The sequence below is a fragment of the Eucyclogobius newberryi genome, unplaced genomic scaffold, assembly GCF_026437365.1.
Source record: "Eucyclogobius newberryi isolate DKJ021-1_F unplaced genomic scaffold, fEucNew1.0.hap1 SCAF_14, whole genome shotgun sequence".
Classification (NCBI taxonomy): Eukaryota; Metazoa; Chordata; class Actinopteri; order Gobiiformes; family Gobiidae; genus Eucyclogobius; species Eucyclogobius newberryi.
Genome location: NW_027315768.1, coordinates 24,040,356 through 24,059,470, shown reverse-complemented (window position 1 = coordinate 24,059,470; position 19,115 = coordinate 24,040,356). Strand labels below are relative to the sequence as shown.

The window sequence follows — 19,115 nt, the reverse complement described above, 5'->3', positions numbered from 1 at the left end:
ACCAGAGTACCCCCACACTCCACGCACTGTCAGTAAATAAATGGGCCTAAATCCTGTCCCTGAGCTTGCCTTTTTGTTACTTGAGGCTCCTGCAGTGAAGTGGCGGCCCTGAGAGGAGAGCCCCGCAATGCAGCATCTGTGTGACTCACACACACACACACACACACACACACACTTACAGGGAGATGTGATGGTGCGTTTGAGAATGTGTTGAGATACAGAGTGGAGGTAGGAGGCATACGAGGATGGAGGGAAGGACGGAGGAGGCAGTGAGTAGGAGGCAGTGGAGGAGGATGTAGCGCAAGAATAACAGGTGGGAGGAGGCATTATAGGACGCTAAGATATGGGACGAGAGACGAGAAGGATAGAAAGAGACGAGATGGCAAATGGACCTAATTGATAATGCATTTGTGTAAAATCATGCCGGTGTGAAAATGTCAGCAACTTTGGAAAAAAGATGTAGTTCAAAAACAGTTTAGTCTTGTAGAGGATTACGACACTCAAGAGCATTTGACGTTCACTGTTGGGGATGTCACAAATATCAAATGTTTAATGTTCATGTAGAAGAAACATCACAACGTTATGATTATTCATGATTATTGGCACTGTGACCAAACAAAATCCTTAATTTGCTTTCATTCACAATATTTCGTAGATCACCGTTCCTCACTAGCGTTATGAGATCAAACTTTATGAATAAAGAAAGGATAATAATAATATTGGCACGTAAACAGCCTGTTCAAAAAAGCAAAACTGTGTTAAAATACTTTTTTTGAGTTTACTTTGAACTAAATGTCTCACTGCTGCTGCCTATGATTCACAATTATCTTTTTTTAGCTCTTATGTTTATATTTGTTATCTGAATAATCAGGATTATCTTAATGAGTAATGACTACTTGATTAAACTGAAAGATAAAATACATACTTCTAATAATGCTTTGTTACATCCAAACTTTTCCAAAATCACTCCTCAACATGTAATTGTAGGAAACTTCCACTTTTATTTTAAGAAAGTATGTGGTTCAAGCGCTAATTGATAGTTAGACTGTGCTCGGAGTGATTTGTGAAGCAGCGGTCCGTAATTAGAGCGTACACTGATGTCTGTGGCTTAATCATTCTCAGGCTGAGAGTTATGTTGCCTGTAAACACTTCGTAACAGATGTACCAAACAAGCAGGCGACATATTTGGGACGTATACAAGAGGCTACGGTCACGATATCTACGGCTGTCACGATATCTACGGCTGTCACGATGTCCACGGCTGTCACGATAATTAATATATCGACTCATAGCGCTGTAAATTTAAGCTGGAGCAATATTTTTGGGGCTTAATATTTATTGTATGCACATATTTTTTGCACTAATGAGAAATTATTTTACTTTTTTTTTGTACTTCCTTAACGTTTGAGCTGTAAAGGACCATATTATAAACATCTGCCACTCATTCATTGTATTAACTAACCACTTAAATGTTTCATGCTGATATGTTTCAGCATTTTTTAAATAACATTGGTATTTTTAAAATTTTGTGTAGTAGTAGTTTCAATGTTATTGTTTATTGTGATATTTTACACTCAAAAGGTGCCTTCTGGTTTTGGTTTGATCAAGCTGCTGTGCAAAGTGTTTTTTTTAATTTTTTACACATGACTACAATTAGCTTACAATCTCAAGCTTCTTATTTTTACAATTGGAATCAGATTATAATTACCTTACAGAAATTAAGTGAAATTATCTGTGATTTCGACCATCTTCTCTTGTCATCGGCCTGTTTAACTCACAGTATTGGCCTATTGACAGTTTAATGGACAATAGTGTTCTGATGTGTCAGAATATAAATACTCCTTGTCCTGTGCGTGCATTTCTCTATCTGAAGCACACTTCCTCACATGTGTGTTACTAAGCAACCTGATCATTACAACATTACAGACGTCGTGAAAGTCAACAATCCATTACAATCGCTACATATACAAAGCTAATGTGATATTTAAACTGGATGATATAACCAAAAATAAATATTTATCACAATTTTAGTTTTTATAATTGCTCCAAAGCATTTCTTCCTCCAAAGTCAGAGCTCTGATCCAAAACACTTACTTTTACTGACAGTTTGAGTTTTGGCTGTTGACCTCTCCATTAAAAAGACTCAAACATATCATTGATGAATACAGATGACTGAATTGTATCAAGATCTAGATAAAAAAAAAAATGTAAAATGCCATATTTCAGATAATTGGATCTCACTTGACGTGGTTGATTTGATTGGTTTGTTTGTTTTGCCAGTACTTCCTGGTGCAAACGACAGTCTCAGCTCTGACCCTCGCTCACAACAACACAACAGACCTGCTGTTATCCTCTGTCTACACGTGTCACTGCATTATCCTCTGTCTACACGTGTCACTGCATTATCCTCTGTCTACACGTGTCACTGTATTATCCTCTGTCTACACGTGTCACTGTATTATCCTCTGTCTACACGTGTCACTGCATTATCCTCTGTCTACACGTGTCACTGCATTATCCTCTGTCTACACGTGTCACTGCATTATCCTCTGTCTACACGTGTCACTGCATTATCCTCTGTCTACACGTGTCACTGCATTATCCTCTGTCTACACGTGTCACTGCATTATCCTCTGTCTACACGTGTCACTGCATTATCCTCTGTCTACACGTGTCACTGCATTATCCTCTGTCTACACGTGTCACTGCATTATCCTCTGTCTACACGTGTCACTGTATTCTCTGTCTACACGTGTCACTGCATTATCCTCTGTCTACACGTGTCACTGTATTCTCTGTCTACACGTGTCACTGCATTATCCTCTGTCTACACGTGTCACTGTATTATCCTCTGTCTTCACGTGTCACTGTATTAAGATAAGAACAGAATCCTCACAGAGCCTGGCAGCTCTGTGAGGATTCTGTTCTTCGATCTTTCCAGCGCCTTCAACACCATCCAGCCGCTGCTCCTGAGGGACAAGCTGGAGACGGCTGGTGTGGAGTATGACCTGGCAGAGTGGATCCTGGACTACCTCACAGACCGACCCCAGTTTGTGAGAGCCCGGAACTGTGTGTCTGACACTCGGACCTGCAGTGTGGGGGCGCCCCAGGGCACTGTCCTCGCGCCCTTTCTCTTCACCCTTTACACTGCAGACTTCAGACATGACACGGACAGCTGTGTCCTGCAGAAGTTCTCTGACGACTCTGCCATCATCGAACTCATCACGGACGACGATGACGCGGAGTACAGAGGACTGGCGCAGGACTTTGTGGACTGGTGTCAGCGGAACCACCTCCTCATCAACGCGGGGAAGACCAAGGAGATGGTGGTGGATTTCCGCAGACGCCACCCCACTGCCCCCTCGCCAGTGAACATCCAGGGACGGGACATTGAGAGAGTGGACTCATACAAGTACCTGGGTGTTCATCTGAACCACAAACTGGACTGGACTCATAACACAGACGCACTGTACAGGAAGAGCCAGAGTCGGCTCTACCTCCTGAGGAGACTCAGGTCTTTTGGAGTGACAGGGCCACTCCTGAAGACCTTCTACGACTCTGTGGTGGCATCAGCCCTCCTGTACGGTGTGGCCTGCTGGAGCAGCAGCATCACAGAGAGGGAGAGGAGGAAGCTGGACAGAGTCATCAAGAAGTCCAGCTCCGTCCTGGGCTGTGCTCTGGACTCGGTGCAGGAGGTGGGGGACAGGAGGGTCCTGGCTAGATTCACATCTATGCTGGACCATGAGTGTCACCCCCTGCAGGACACTCTCTCCGCTCTGGAGAGCAGCTTCAGTGAGAGACTGATCCACCCTCGATGTGCGAAGGAAAGGTTCCGTAGGTCTTTCCTTCCTGCTGCTGTCAGACTTTATAACAAAAACTGTTAGTACTGAACACTCGCAATACTGACCTAACCTAATACTGATGTGCAATTCTGTCATATGTGCAATTGCTGTTGGAATTCATGTGCAATTCATGTGCAACCTATGTGCTGTCGTGACACATATTCATGTGCAATTACTGTCGTGATCACATGCAATGGTATTTATGTATTTATTTATTTATTTGTCTATGGGAGTTTTTATTTATTTATAGGAGATCTTCTACTGAAAGTGTTTTTCAGACTTCCTATAAGTGATCTGTTCTTCTGTATCTACCTCTGTATCTACCTGCGTTGCACCAATCTGCGTTGCACCAATGAAATTTCCCCATGTGGGACAATAAAGGAATATCTTATCTTATCTTATCTTAAGATAATCCTTTATTGTCCCACATGGGGAAATTCCATTGATGCAACGCAGGTAGATACAGAGATAGATACAGAGATAGATACAGAAGAAAAGAACAAATAACTTATAGGAAGTTTGAAAAACACTAGAATCCTCTGTCTACACGTGTCACTGCATTATCCTCTGTCGACACGTGTCACTGTATTATCCTCTGTCTACACGTGTCACTGTATTATCCTCTGTCTACACGTGTCACTGTATTATCCTCTGTCTACACGTGTCACTGTATTATCCTCTGTCTACACGTTTCACTGTATTATCCTCTGTCTACACGTGTCACTGTATTATCCTCTGTCTACACGTGTCACTGTATTATCCTCTGTCTACACGTGTCACTGTATTATCCTCTGTCTACACGTGTCAATGCATTATCCTCTGTCTACACGTGTCACTGCATTATCCTCTGTCTACACGTGTCACTGCATTATCCTCTGTCTACACGTGTCACTGCATTATCCTCTGTCTACACGTGTCACTGCATTATCCTCTGTCTACACGTGTCACTGCATTATCCTCTGTCTACACGTGTCACTGTATTATCCTCTGTCTACACGTGTCACTGCATTATCCTCTGTCTACACGTGTCACTGCATTATCCTCTGTCTACACGTGTCACTGCATTATCCTCTGTCTACACGTGTCACTGCATTATCCTCTGTCTACACGTGTCACTGTATTATCCTCTGTCTACACGTGTCACTGCATTATCCTGTCTACACGTGTCACTGTATTATCCTCTGTCTACACGTGTCACTGTATTATCCTCTGTCTACACGTGTCACTGCATTATCCTCTGTCTACACGTGTCACTGTATTCTCTGTCTACACGTGTCACTGTATTATCCTCTGTCTACACGTGTCAATGCATTATCCTCTGTCTACACGTGTCACTGCATTATCCTCTGTCTACACGTGTCACTGCATTATCCTCTGTCTACACGTGTCACTGCATTATCCTCTGTCTACACGTGTCACTGCATTATCCTCTGTCTACACGTGTCACTGCATTATCCTCTGTCTACACGTGTCACTGCATTATCCTCTGTCTACACGTGTCACTGCATTATCCTCTGTCTACACGTGTCACTGCATTATCCTCTGTCTACACGTGTCACTGCATTATCCTCTGTCTACACGTGTCACTGTATTATCCTCTGTCTACACGTGTCACTGCATTATCCTGTCTACACGTGTCACTGTATTATCCTCTGTCTACACGTGTCACTGTATTATCCTCTGTCTACACGTGTCACTGCATTATCCTCTGTCTACACGTGTCACTGTATTCTCTGTCTACACGTGTCACTGCATTATCCTCTGTCTACACGTGTCACTGTATTATCCTCTGTCTACACGTGTCACTGCATTATCCTCTGTCTACACGTGTCACTGTATTATCCTCTGTCTACACGTGTCACTGCATTATCCTCTGTCTACACGTGTCACTGTATTATCCTCTGTCTACACGTGTCACTGTATTAGCCTCTGTCTACACGTGTCACTGCATTATCCTCTGTCTACACGTGTCACTGCATTATCCTCTGTCTACACGTGTCACTGCATTATCCTCTGTCTACACGTGTCACTGCATTATCCTCTGTCTACACGTGTCACTGCATTATCCTCTGTCTACACGTGTCACTGCATTATCCTCTGTCTACACGTGTCACTGCATTATCCTCTGTCTACACGTGTCACTGTATTATCCTCTGTCTACACGTGTCACTGCATTATCCTCTGTCTACACGTGTCACTGCATTATCCTCTGTCTACACGTGTCACTGCATTATCCTCTGTCTACACGTGTCACTGTATTATCCTGTCTACACGTGTCACTGCATTATCCTCTGTCTACACGTGTCACTGCATTATCCTCTGTCTACACGTGTCACTGCATTATCCTCTGTCTACACGTGTCACTGCATTATCCTCTGTCTACACGTGTCACTGTATTATCCTCTGTCTACACGTGTCACTGTATTATCCTCTGTCTACACGTGTCACTGCATTATCCTCTGTCTACACGTGTCACTGTATTATCCTGTCTACACGTGTCACTGTATTATCCTCTGTCTACACGTGTCACTGTATTATCCTCTGTCTACACGTGTCACTGCATTATCCTCTGTCTACACGTGTCACTGCATTATCCTCTGTCTACACGTGTCACTGCATTATCCTCTGTCTACACGTGTCACTGCATTATCCTCTGTCTACACGTGTCACTGCATTATCCTCTGTCTACACGTGTCACTGCATTATCCTCTGTCTACACGTGTCACTGCATTATCCTCTGTCTACACGTGTCACTGTATTATCCTCTGTCTACACGTGTCACTGCATTATCCTCTGTCTACACGTGTCACTGCATTATCCTCTGTCTTCACGTGTCACTGCATTATCCTCTGTCTACACCTGTCACTGCATTATCCTCTGTCTACACGTGTCACTGCATTATCCTCTGTCTACACGTGTCACTGCATTATCCTCTGTCTACACGTGTCACTGCATTATCCTCTGTCTACACGTGTCACTGCATTATCCTCTGTCTACACGTGTCACTGTATTATCCTCTGTCTTCACGTGTCACTGTATTAAGATAAGATAAGATAATCCTTCATTGTCCCACATGGGGAAATTCCATTGATGCAACGCAGGTAGATACAGAGATACATACAGAAGAAAAGAACAAATAACTTATAGGAAGTTTGAAAAACACTAGAATCCTCTGTCTACACGTGTCACTGCATTATCCTCTGTCTACACGTGTCACTGTATTATCCTCTGTCTACACGTGTCACTGTATTATCCTCTGTCTACACGTGTCACTGTATTATCCTCTGTCTACACGTGTCACTGTATTAGCCTCTGTCCACACGTGCCACTGTATTATCCTCTGTCTACACGTGTCACTGTATTATCCTCTGTCTACACGTGTCACTGTATTAGCCTCTGTCCACACGTGCCACTGTATTATCCTCTGTCTACACGTGTCACTGTATTATCCTCTGTCTACACGTGTCACTGTATTAGCCTCTGTCCACACGTGCCACTGTATTAGCCTCTGTCTACACGTGTCACTGTATTATCCTCTGTCTACACGTGTCACTGTATTATCCTCTGTCTACATGTGTCACTGTTGTCCCAGCTTAAAAGCATCCATACAAGTCATACACGCATTCATGAATCATCTTTTACATTGTCCTTAATTACGTTGTTTTATTTGTACCAGTAGGTGGCGGTGTTTCATTCATTCATTCACTCGTACATCTACTAAAAATGTAAATGCACCATATTGCTGACAGTAGCAGCTCAGCAGGGTTACAGGATGCTAGATTCCCTCATCTTTGCACTGGGCCTCGTCGCAGTTGTATTGGGTTTGGAGTTTCGCCACGGCTCAGAGTGACCCTTTATACACACATGCAAGCGACACTGGGATGTCACAGTGCTTTATGAGGCTTTTAATATTGGAAGTGCTTCTTTGTTGAGTTTTAGTCGGGCCATGACGGCGGGACGAGGAACAGAGGGACGTGACATCGAGGGGATCATTGGAAAATTTTACCGCTCTGGCCTTTTGGGGAAGGATGGACTCAAAATTTTTTTTGCTCCACCGACTGTGGCCTTTGATCCCTTTAGAACTCAAAGCTACAGAGGCGTCACATTTTGCACTGCGCCCTGTAATTCCAGTTTGCTTGGCCGTGCGATTCCCAAAAGTGTTGAGGGTATAGCAGTGGATGTAGGGACTAGTGTTCAGTGACGCAGTGGCCAGATCCCAGGCTGCACTTATTGGATCATGATTCTCCAGCAGACCTCCCTTTTACGGCTCTAGGTCTCGCTGGGAGCAGAGACAAATGACAAATTGCACAGAGTCGCACTCGTCCTCCTGCAGGAGCACAGGCTGCAGGCAAATGCTTCAAGCACCGGGCGCAGACCCACAGCAGTGAAGTATACTTTAAGGAAATTGCTACCTGGCAAAGGAATGTATTATTTTCTATTGGTAATGCGTTTTTTGTTTTGCGAAGGTACAGTGTGTGATGATACTTGTTTTAAATAGTTTTAAATTGTCAACCACCATGATGGATGTTGGTGCCTTCTCTTATTACTGTTGTATTAATATTGTATAACTGCCATAAAGCTACAATTGTACTACTTTAAATGTCCTGTACCTGATTTTTGCCTTCTTAAAAAAGTGAAAAACCGAACTAGTTAATTTTCTAAGTGTTTGCAGTGATCCAAATGTATCGCCCACTTACGTAATGCATTCCGAGCATCCAAGTTATTTACCATTTATGAACGCTTTTCTCAACTTTCATAGGTCAGAGCGAAGTGTACAGACAAACATTAGCACTTCCTTACGCTGATAAAGGCTTTATAATTAAATGCATACAGCACACTGCAGCCTCTTTTTAACAATAAGAGCTGCCTTTACAATACATCTGTACTGGAGCAAAACAGATTTTACTTTCTTACATGAAAAAACAAAAACTTTAAGCTCACCATTTCAAAACTGTGCTGCTTACTTATGCCTTTTGAAAACCTAAAAACTGAAAATGCCTCTTTGATGTTAACAATTTTATTACTTTGCGTCTATTATTGATGATTTTTAATACTGTTTTTGGCTTTTCATTTCAGCACAACAAGACATTATCCAACCATAATGTGCTTTTCATTCAGATTCACTTCTTCTTTACATGTTAACAGAAAATCAATCCTTTGTTGGAGTCATGTGACATTGTCCTTAACCTCTTCATAAAGAATAATGCAAACGTAGTTCAATCTGTATTGCATTGAGTCAAGGACCAAACATACATTCTCCTTCATTGATTAAACACAACATTGAACCCATTTATCTCCCCATCCGTCTCACCCCTGTCCAGGACTTCTATGGGTCTCGCCGCTCCACCCAGCCCACCCAGCCTCGAGCGATTATGTGTAATAATCAATATTTCTTCTTCTTTTGCTGCTGTTTGATCTTCTCTCCTCTTGCGCAGATCAATTTGATATTTGCAAAAGAGGAGGAGAACATGTCCAGTGCATCGCCGCAAAATGACTGACTGTGTAAACTTGCTATACTGTATGAAGGCCATTGTTGATAAAGCTTGTGGCTATGCTCCCCTGCAGCGTCCAAGGTCTTTGCTGTTCATCTGTTGTGTGATTCCCACCTGGACCAAGAGTGGAATAAGCTTATTACATGCACATAAATCACCAGGTTTTCATCTAGCGGCTGTCAACTGCTCAAACATCCAAGGACGTACACTTCATCTGTGCGTACTTCTGATCTGTTGACAGGGAAACTTGCCGGAGCTGTGGCAGGGATTATAGAGCTATAGTTGTAGCTATAGGTGTGGGGACTTCATTGGACTGTATATAGTTATGTGTTATGAAACTGAATAGGATACAGTGACATCTTTTAACTTCTGGTGTCTCTAAGGCAAATTGTATGCCTTCAAGTTTGTTGTGATGCGGGTGTTTTATTCATGGATTTCAACTTCCTGTTTTATAGGTCATATTTGAGGATTTTTCCCCATTTTAGTTTGGAACTGTTAATTGCTATGGTAACTGTGCTAGATTTGAATCACTGTGAAACTCAAACTAACAGTATAAAAAATCCAAATTGTAACAGAATTTTCCAAATCCCACCGCAGTTGTATCTGTGGACTAAAGTCTAAATGTGGCTGGTTGTTGGAAAATAATAAATTCAATAAAAAATGATCTATGTTGTTACCTATCTGATGAAACAACACAAATTTTGTAAAAGTACGGTAAATACTTTTTCAGTATCTCTTAAAGGAGACTTATGCTTTTTATCTTCTTTGTATTGCACTGTAAGCTGTAGATCATCATTTTACATTGTGTTCATTGTAAACCGCAATATTGATATTGAACAACTTAATAGAAACTGGTTCATTGTAGAATTCAGAGTGGCATTTCACCACAACAAGCAGCAGATTGTCATTTACAGGTTTTTGTTTTTGTTTTGTGACATTTTAGAACTATATGCAACACTCAGTCTTAATTTTTCAAATAATATAATGTAAGTCAGAGTAGAGTAGGAGAAAACAAGAGTTTTCTGGGCACTTGCGCCACATGCATAATTTAACAAATCAAAATACAACTTTGAGTACAGTAATGATGAGGAAACACTATTGTAACAAGGTTAAAATCTCATTAAAGTTAATTTAGCATATTATGTCACTCAATCCTTTATGACTTTTTCCATCTTTTTTTTCTCACAGCATCAAGGAGAGTCCCGCTCCTGCCCACTCTCCCCTGCTGCTAACCCCAGCATGGCAGACAGTCGACAGCCAGAGGACGGCGCCCCCCAGTGGAGCCCATCATCAGGGCAGGAGGCGTCCAGTCCCCTCGGAGCCAATGGATACCCCACCTCTTCCTTCAGAACATGTCAGACTGGAACCATCATGAGCAGCGGCCCATACTCGGCTCGAGAAAACGGATTCAACGGTGACCTCAGTGGGGCTCATGCCATTACGGCAGGTGAGATGTACAGACACTTTAAACGGGCTTTCTCTAAAGGGGGGGCCATTTAGAGGGGCAGTGACGGAGCCAGTCCGTCTCTGTTGAGTCTACTTGTATCTGCTGAACAACCTTGGGGCCTGTTCATGCCCACACTGGCCAACACACACTCGACCCTTCCCCGCTTTGCCCACTGTTTCATTCTTACGCACCATTGACAAATCTTTCCCCGCACTTTTCCGACACTAATTCGCCAAGGGTGCACACTTAATTATGTTAGAATAATTGTATTAATTATACACGCCAGTCCCTACCTGTTTCTTCTTGCAGACTCGCTCCTGCGATGCTGCGCATCAGACCAAACCGAGCCAGTACTTCCTGGTAGTTGAAATAGGCACTGACCACGTGATATGCATGATGTAACCACAGTTTAATGTTGTTTGATGTACATTTATTTTGTTTGGTGATTATCTATGTATTTTGCTCAGTGGAAAGGGCAAGTGGAGGATACAGCCGCTCTCTGAGGGTCAGTCTGTTACAGTGCAGGTAACAGGGGTGTGCTGTGTGTCCGACTGGGATATTAAAGGAGACGTGAGTTGGAGTTGAATCGGCCGATATTCACGGCATTGAGTGATATCAGTTCCAGTCCAGAACCAATATCAGTCCGCGATTTTACGCTCTGGCAATGAAAGAGTTAACTCTGCTGTTCCTTCAGGAATAGGAAGAAAACAACATCTTTATGAACAGAGGCTTTCTGCTGCTATATTCTCTATATTCTGAGCCAAAAGAAATGACGAAACTTATCATTAAATAAAGGTGCGACAAATTCACTTGGGACACGCGATAAACGCAATGTTTTCTGACTGGCTTTCCTCCTAAATGATCAGTTTAGTCAAATCACTTTAGTGCCAGAGGTAGCGGTATCGGCCTAAAACGTCCATATCGGTGCACCGCTCTTGTCTGACTCTGTAATAAGTGATGACAGTCTTGGGATCTAAAGATAATGTTACTGTTTGTAACGTTTGACAAGTGTTGGCCTGGTATAATATATTTGGGTCCAAGGTTCAGCCACCATAGTTGCTTTGTCTATATTTTGCTTTAGTGTATTATTTGCTGATTATCACACTTTTTTTTAAAACTTGAGCATCCTCATCTAAATTAGTTCAGACACATCACCTCCAAAGTGCTGATGGACATTTTGCAAAACCATTTACTCGACAATAAAGGCCAGACATGAGACGCAAACTGACTGTAGACATCCGGAGACCCGAGGCTCTTTTAAGATTTGTTGTATGTATCAAAAGGCGCGTGCAAAGACATTGAGACCCTGTTCTAAAAGCAAAGTATGGCATTTATTTCTTGTTTAAGTAAGTTATTTATTGCATTTCCCTTTTTTTCCCATTATTTTAATTGTTAAAAGTTAATATGATTACCTATTATTAATATATTGCTATCATTTATTTTGATAATGACCAGTACAAACCAATGAAAAAGCCTATTTTAATGACACAAATAATGGAATGGCATTCATAGTTTTAAACGCTCATAGTTTTTAAGCATTTGTATCGTGAAAGGAAATCTCACGACCCCCAGCTCACACTTTGTGATCACTAGAGCTGTAGGCCTTTAGTTTTTAGTTGGTTAATCAGGTGATGGTGTTTTAAATATAAATACACAGTTTCTTGTGAGGGTCAGATATATGGTCAGGTCGAACTGAGATACTAAAACCTTTCGAGAGCTTTTGCCAGTTTGACGCCACTGTCCCCTTTTAAAGTCGACCCATCGATCGCCAGGATATGACTTCAACCATGAACTACAGCTCTAGAAAAGTCAGTGCTTTATACAATACAATAAATATGTCTCAACTTATATATATTTGACTTCTATACATATTCTGTATTCAGAGATTTGTTTCAGTGCAATGATACTTCTACTGATACTGATACTTTTGTAATGATCTGGACGTGACAACAACATACTACACATTCTTACTGTCTTGGGTGGTATGGCCACACATTATTTTCTTATTTTTGCCCAAGAGATTTAGAATAAAATTTCAGAGTGATTTTTTATAACTCTGTAATGGTCAGGAATATGCCAAAGAACACATTTTTTATTTATTAGTTTGGGACTGTGTGTGTTTACAACCATACATGAAATACATGCTGTAAACACGGTAGATTGACTCTCACAACACTCTCATTCATACACCTACATGCAAATCCACACTGAAAGACCCCGCTGTGAAGCAAGAGCGCTAAACTCTGCGCTACCGTTTTTCATGATGGAAATTGTTAAAAATTGTTAAAAGATTGCCTATTATTAATATAGTACTATAATTTATATTGAGAATGACCATCACACAATATCTGTCATCTACTCGGATTCAGCATTACACAATTATTATGGCAAGATTTTAATCAAATTATAACCACAGATGAAACTTAAAGTTGTGCACAGGTTGTACAGTCAAGTAGTCCCCAATTTTGAAAAGTTATAATTATTTGTACCTCATTATTTGGTTGTAGGATTTCACTGTTAATGTGCATGTTTCTTTTGACTCTGTTTAGCACTCAAAGTCCCCCCTGGAATCACATACTGTTATTAAGAGTGCTGTAATTAACACATAAATCTGCCTCTTTAGCCCTTACCCCGTTCCCCACCGCGAGCTACACTCAATAATAATGTACCAAGGGTGTCGCCATAGAAACTGCTCCCCTACAATTTACTGTGCTTTTGTTCTTTTGGCCTGTAGCTTCCCGCAGACAAGACAATGCAAAAATCAATGACAAAGCCCTACGAAATTCTCCACTTATAAATACCTCAAATCACTCTGTGTCCAAGAACTTAATATGCAATATGTATTTAATGAACTCATTGACGTGTGGATGTGTTAAGAAGATTCAATTTGTTCATTGAAATGCAAAAAATACTAAACTAATGTTCACTTGCTAACATAGCCTCTGATTAGACTTTTTTTTAAAGTGAGCTGAGCAGTAAATACAATTTTAATCAAATTTCGATACCGGTATATTTTTTCAAATTGTCAATGACGAGTTTGAGGATTTCTGATCAAGAGGTCAGTAAAAGCATGGGGTTTGGATTATAAATTATTTTTCTGAGAGTTCACACGGTTCAATCTACCTCACTCATAACAATAACAATATCAATATTAATAGGAATGTGTGTCTGTTAAGCCCTACTTGTTTTTCATAAATTGAATAAACTATGTATTATACTGCTGATGGAATGGGGATAATTGTTTGTAGGAGAAATTGTAATCTCTAAAATCCATTTTCTTCACACTGTGTTATTTAGCAGTGTTGGTGAAGTACTAGGACAGAGTGGATAGCAGAAGGACTTGTGCAGACAGTCTTTGAAATGCTCTTCAGGTGCAAAATGCCACTTGACACTGATAAAAAGATGAGAACGCTCACAGATAAAACACCAAGTGAGAGAAATAATAACAATGAATATAAAGTGATGGCATTAGAAACTTTCCAAACCCAAGATGTATCAGGTACATGAGTCTGTCTTGTCTTGTCAAACACCTCATTTTAACTAATGTAGTATTAATGCCACCATCTTAAAAATGGTAAAATGATCAATTCCAATCACCAAAGAATCGTTTTCTATTTGGTTCAAATTACTTGAATGCTTATCTCATCTGTGCATGATTTCCCAGAGGCACTGCTGTAATGGCACAATGGCTGTTCAATTCATGGCTAAATTGCTAATGAATATGATGTCTTCCATAACATACACAATTCAAGTGGATGTACTCAGTTTTGGTCAATCTGGTTGAGCAAAATTTGTGTTGCTATGTTGCAAAAGCAGCTTGTAGGGTCAGAATGAGACAGCTGTGCTCTGTCTGCATCATTATAAAGCATTTTATCATCCGAGAATCAGGAAGTGCCCACCCCTCAAGTTAGCATGCTAGTCTTTACAAGCTTCTTTAACGCTCTGGTCTCTGATAGTTGTAAAAAGCGCTTCTAAGTCATTGAATAATTTGAATGCTTGATATGTGTTTTTTAATTTATATCACCCGTCACTTTAATAACAAAGGTGATGAATAAACCACCTATGTTTCATGCATGCCATATTTTATCATAGTTTATATATTGTGCTTATATATTATATATTGTTATTATTCATTGTTTTATGTTGCACTTATCGCCAAAGCAACTTCTAAAGCTGCAGTCAGACCACGGCGTCCAAATGCTCGCTGTACGCCCGAGTTGGACGCCTGTACATTTGAAGGCAGACGCCCTGGACACGTGTCCAAAAAATAAACTCACCAGCAGACGCGCATATAGGGCGTCCTGCGCAGATGCGCAGGGGAGGAGTTATTGTGTTTCCTGGTGTTGCTGTTCTCTTGGTGCAATGACAGACCAGGTTGAGAAAGTGGCTTTGGTGTATTTACTTTACAAAGTCCAAAAACAGATGCGATTAGCTCTGGGCTTGTCTGGGACCCGCAGATACTTCAGAGGTGAGCAGAGCTTAGTGAATATCATCATTTGCTCCAAGATCTGTGTCTGGATTATTTTTTATCGGTACAGGATTTGTTTTGGTCCTTCTTCCAGGTAGTGAAATGCGTATGTACGTCACTGGGATAAAACTAATAAAACTAAGAAAATAATTATACATTGAATATGATCAGTTTCTGTTGAGTCTTGAAAATTACATAAAGCTAGCAGGGTCACAACAAAGAAACTGCATTTTGACAATTGTATATAGGAAACATAAAATTACTGTGATACGCCCTCATTAGATATCACACCGTTTCTATTTACTGTGCTGTGAAAAGAAGACACTCACAATTGATGCATGTTTCTTTCCGAATAACAATGGGATACAACTCCGCAGCCCGCCAGTGTGTTGCCATGGAGACCACTGTCTCCGCAGGTTGTGGTGGGTACTGGTGCCGGGTATCGCACCAAATGGCACTCTCTCCACTCTCTCCGTGCCCTCTCAATCCTGCAGCGAGCGAGCGTGAGTGTGCGTGCTGAACGTGTGTGGCAGTCTGGTTCTTAGCGCCTGACTCAGGATTTTAGTCGATGTCTTTGCTGCTTCGAGAGGGGAGCGTCTCTGCTACTATTCGCCTGTCAAAAGGTAAAAAAAAAAAAACACAAAATTTCACCTCACCCCAGAACTATATGTGTCTTCTTTCTGCACGTTAGTCGCTTGCGGTATTTGTACAGATAAACAGTTGTTGCTGCATGTGCTTGTTCTCGTGCCATGACATCCAGTGAATCGGATGTGACATTAGCCGTGTCAGGAAATTGCTGAGGCGTCCAGACAGCGTTGGTCTCCGTTAGTGGCTCCATGCTCCAAAGCAAGGTGAAAGATTTTCAGGGGGCTAACTTTGTATGTGTGTAGGTGTTTGCATGTGGCTTTTACGACACAAAATCCATTGACTGGGTTTGTGAGGAGGACAGAAAGGTGCTTTGTCTTTGGGTGCGCAAGGGCATTTTACCTTCACATTTGAGACGCTTCTCCCATACTGGATGGCTACAAAATATATTTATTTTAAGGTATCTGTTTCAGCCCTGTACAAATTGGCCACAGTCCAGGTTGTACCCAATTTAAACCCATATTTTTCTCCAGTCAACTGCTGCTCTTATGAGAAGAAGCAGAATATGAATTCATTCATATTTTAAAATAAACATTTAAATAGACTATTTGTTTATTAATTGCAAAAAATACTGGTTTTATTTTCGTCTCTTTAGAAAAGTTGAAATATCACACTAACCATTAATTTAAATGTTTTACAAATGGTAGACTGCCCTCTGTTAACAGCACAATATCCAGAAGTCACACAACCTGGAACAGAAAATAAGCCCATAAATTGCCCTAACACCAAGTTTGACGTTGTTACAGCTTTCCATCCATCACTGAAACGTGTGTGTGTGTGTGTGTGTGTGTGTGTGCGTGGGGGTGTGTGTGTGTGTGGGTGGGCGCGACAACGCGGTTTAAGGTTAAAGGTGGTATGGACGATTTTTTTCAGCAAATTTTTTATCATATTTCCTCGTGGCGTGGATAAATCATTAGTCCTGCGACGTATCAATCATAAAACGCCCCTATCGCTCACCTGCAGCCGCGTCAGGCTCGTCCCCACGTTTCCGCGTGCCTAAGCGCATAGATCTAGCGAAAGACAGTTCTAGCTGACGCAGAAGTGGACAGAAATCTACGGGAGACGAGAGATGCGATGCGCTCCGTTGCGCTAATAAACAAACGCATGTGTGTGTTGTATCAGTCCGCACGGGGGAGTGGCATCTGCACTTCCACCTGAGTTCTCAAATCGCCAAAAAATCGTCCATACCACCTTTAAGTTTCGGGGGGAAAGCATGTTAATATTGGGATTTTGAACTGTTAAGGTTAGGCAAGTAGTAATTCTTAATGTTAAGGTTATGTTCAGTCTCCAAGAAATGAATGTAAGTCATGTCCCCTCAGAGCATGGAAATCTAAAATGTGTGTTTGAGCGTGTGCACAAATAATTGCCAGCTTGTTTGTGTATGTGGGTTGATGTTGGATCAGAGTAAGGTCTTAAAACGGCATCAGTAAATGGAGCACGCTACCACCCAGACCAACATATGAACAAGAGGTAGATTAATGCCCAAGTGCAGTCTGTTGTGTAAGATATCTTCACTTAGCAAAAAGCAAATCCGGTGCAATAGCCTGGAAGTACGCGGGGAACAACAAGGAATGTTGCAATAAGGATATGCAGTGTCCAGATGATCTAAATGTTGTGCAGGGGAACAGAATTGTAGAAGTGATCCGTTTACCTTTTAAAATGCCTTAAGTTGCGGATCATAATTGTCATGTTCCCAAGAATGAATTAAGTGCTTAAGTGTTAAGTTATTTCTTCATTTTGTCTGCAGCAAATGTAGCAAAATAACCCTGGTCTATGTCGGTCTGACTGTTTCTTTAGCTGATGCGGCAACAAACTTTCCCAGTATTGTTAGTGTAGGCCTATTATTATTGTCCATTCCATACTGCAGAATATGTGCTCAACAAAACAGCCATTATTTCTGATTTGCTCACATAGCATTGTCTTCAGAGATATATTAGTGTCTTGCAAACATTATGAGACATTCAGTGGCCATTCTTAAACCAGTATATTTTTCTAAATCCGTCTTCTGTGGTAAATAATATCAGACGTTATCACACTCCTTGAGCTGTCTTGTTAACTGAGCAAAACAATATTGGATAAAGCCTAACCTTCCTGGCCTATGCATCACCAATATCTATACAAAAACTCAATAAGTCTAAAGGTTAAATCGTTCTGTTCTTCTGTGCCACCTTTTGGGGGGCATTTTTCTTTGTTGCTATGGCGACACTCTGAGCTTTCAGATGAAGCTCCTCACGGCTTTAGAAATTACCGCATGTTATCACGTTTCCGCTGAGTGACATAAAAAATACAGTGAAATCTAAGTCACAGCTCGATTATTATGTGTATGATTTAGATCTGGTATGACAATCTCCCAAATCAAATTCACAAAACAGTAAATCACTTCTAATACTTAATTAAACGTTTTTTCTAGGTGAATTAATCTTGTTTCTTTATGCATTACATTGTATTGTATGTCTCAGGGCCTGCAGATGGAAATTAGCGCTGAGAGCTCCGATACAAGCATGTTTTCTTTGATTAATGCTAAATAAACTAAACTTCAAAGGCTATTTTGATGAGACGACGATCTCATGTTTTTATGTTTCACAAATTGTAGCATACATTTCAGAATTGAACTGTGAAAAGTTTTGGTGATTGTTTTATATTATTTTTAACCACGTCCTGGCGTCTTTTAATACTTTGCTGTTACTTTGCTGTGACATTACTTGTGAAAATATAGTTACAGTGCGTCGTCTCTCATTTTTGAATTGCAGTTGACGATCGTACTGTGGTGCGTTTCTTTACAGAGCAAGTGTCAGCGAGGATTGTGCAGGAGGTGACTGCCGAGGCCGTGGCTGTGCTCAAAGGAGAACAGGAAAGTCAAAGGCTGCCGTCAGGTGAGCTGCAGACTGGTTTAATCCTTCCAGACATACTATCCTTATTAATGCATGAGGTTTTAAGCCAAGTCAAACGCCTCCACTCACCCCAAAAATCATAGAACTTTGCATTAAGCATTTATAGAGCTTTTCTTCCTTTTAGTTGAAGACGCCACAAATTTGCCTCCTTCCCCTCCTCCTTCACCTGCTGCAGAGCACTTTGGACCGCTGGAGCAAGGTAGGCTAAAGATAACTGTACTAGGCTAACACACAGAGATTGGCTCTGTTTGTGAGTGTAGGTCGTGACTGGGAACTGGAAATAGTCCCCTCCTTTTAGACGGGGGAGGCAAGCCACATTGCTATTCCGCC

At 41.3% G+C, this 19,115-nt stretch overlaps 2 protein-coding genes across 12 annotated transcripts in view; both read left to right on the top strand.

The window, feature by feature from the left end:
- The window catches only part of kansl1l (KAT8 regulatory NSL complex subunit 1-like), a 44,549-nt gene extending 36,319 nt beyond the window's left edge, over positions 1-8,230 (top strand). The window contains 1 exon segment of the mRNA XM_072444123.1: positions 8,116-8,230. Within this exon segment, the coding sequence (XP_072300224.1) occupies positions 8,116-8,230 (115 nt within the window).
- map2 (microtubule-associated protein 2) overlaps positions 1-19,115 on the top strand; it is a 68,846-nt gene that overhangs the window by 26,718 nt on the left and 23,013 nt on the right. For 9 of the 11 annotated variants that reach the window (XM_072445084.1, XM_072445094.1, XM_072445092.1 and 6 more), the window contains 3 exons: positions 10,523-10,781; positions 18,678-18,767; positions 18,910-18,984. In XM_072445084.1, coding sequence (XP_072301185.1) covers positions 10,574-10,781; positions 18,678-18,767; positions 18,910-18,984 — 373 coding nt within the window. In that variant the 5' untranslated portion in view covers positions 10,523-10,573. Of the gene's footprint in view, positions 1-10,522; positions 10,782-15,737; positions 15,873-18,677; positions 18,768-18,909; positions 18,985-19,115 lie in introns of those variants that run through there. The other 2 variants (XM_072445091.1, XM_072445095.1) reach the window with 2 other exon arrangements.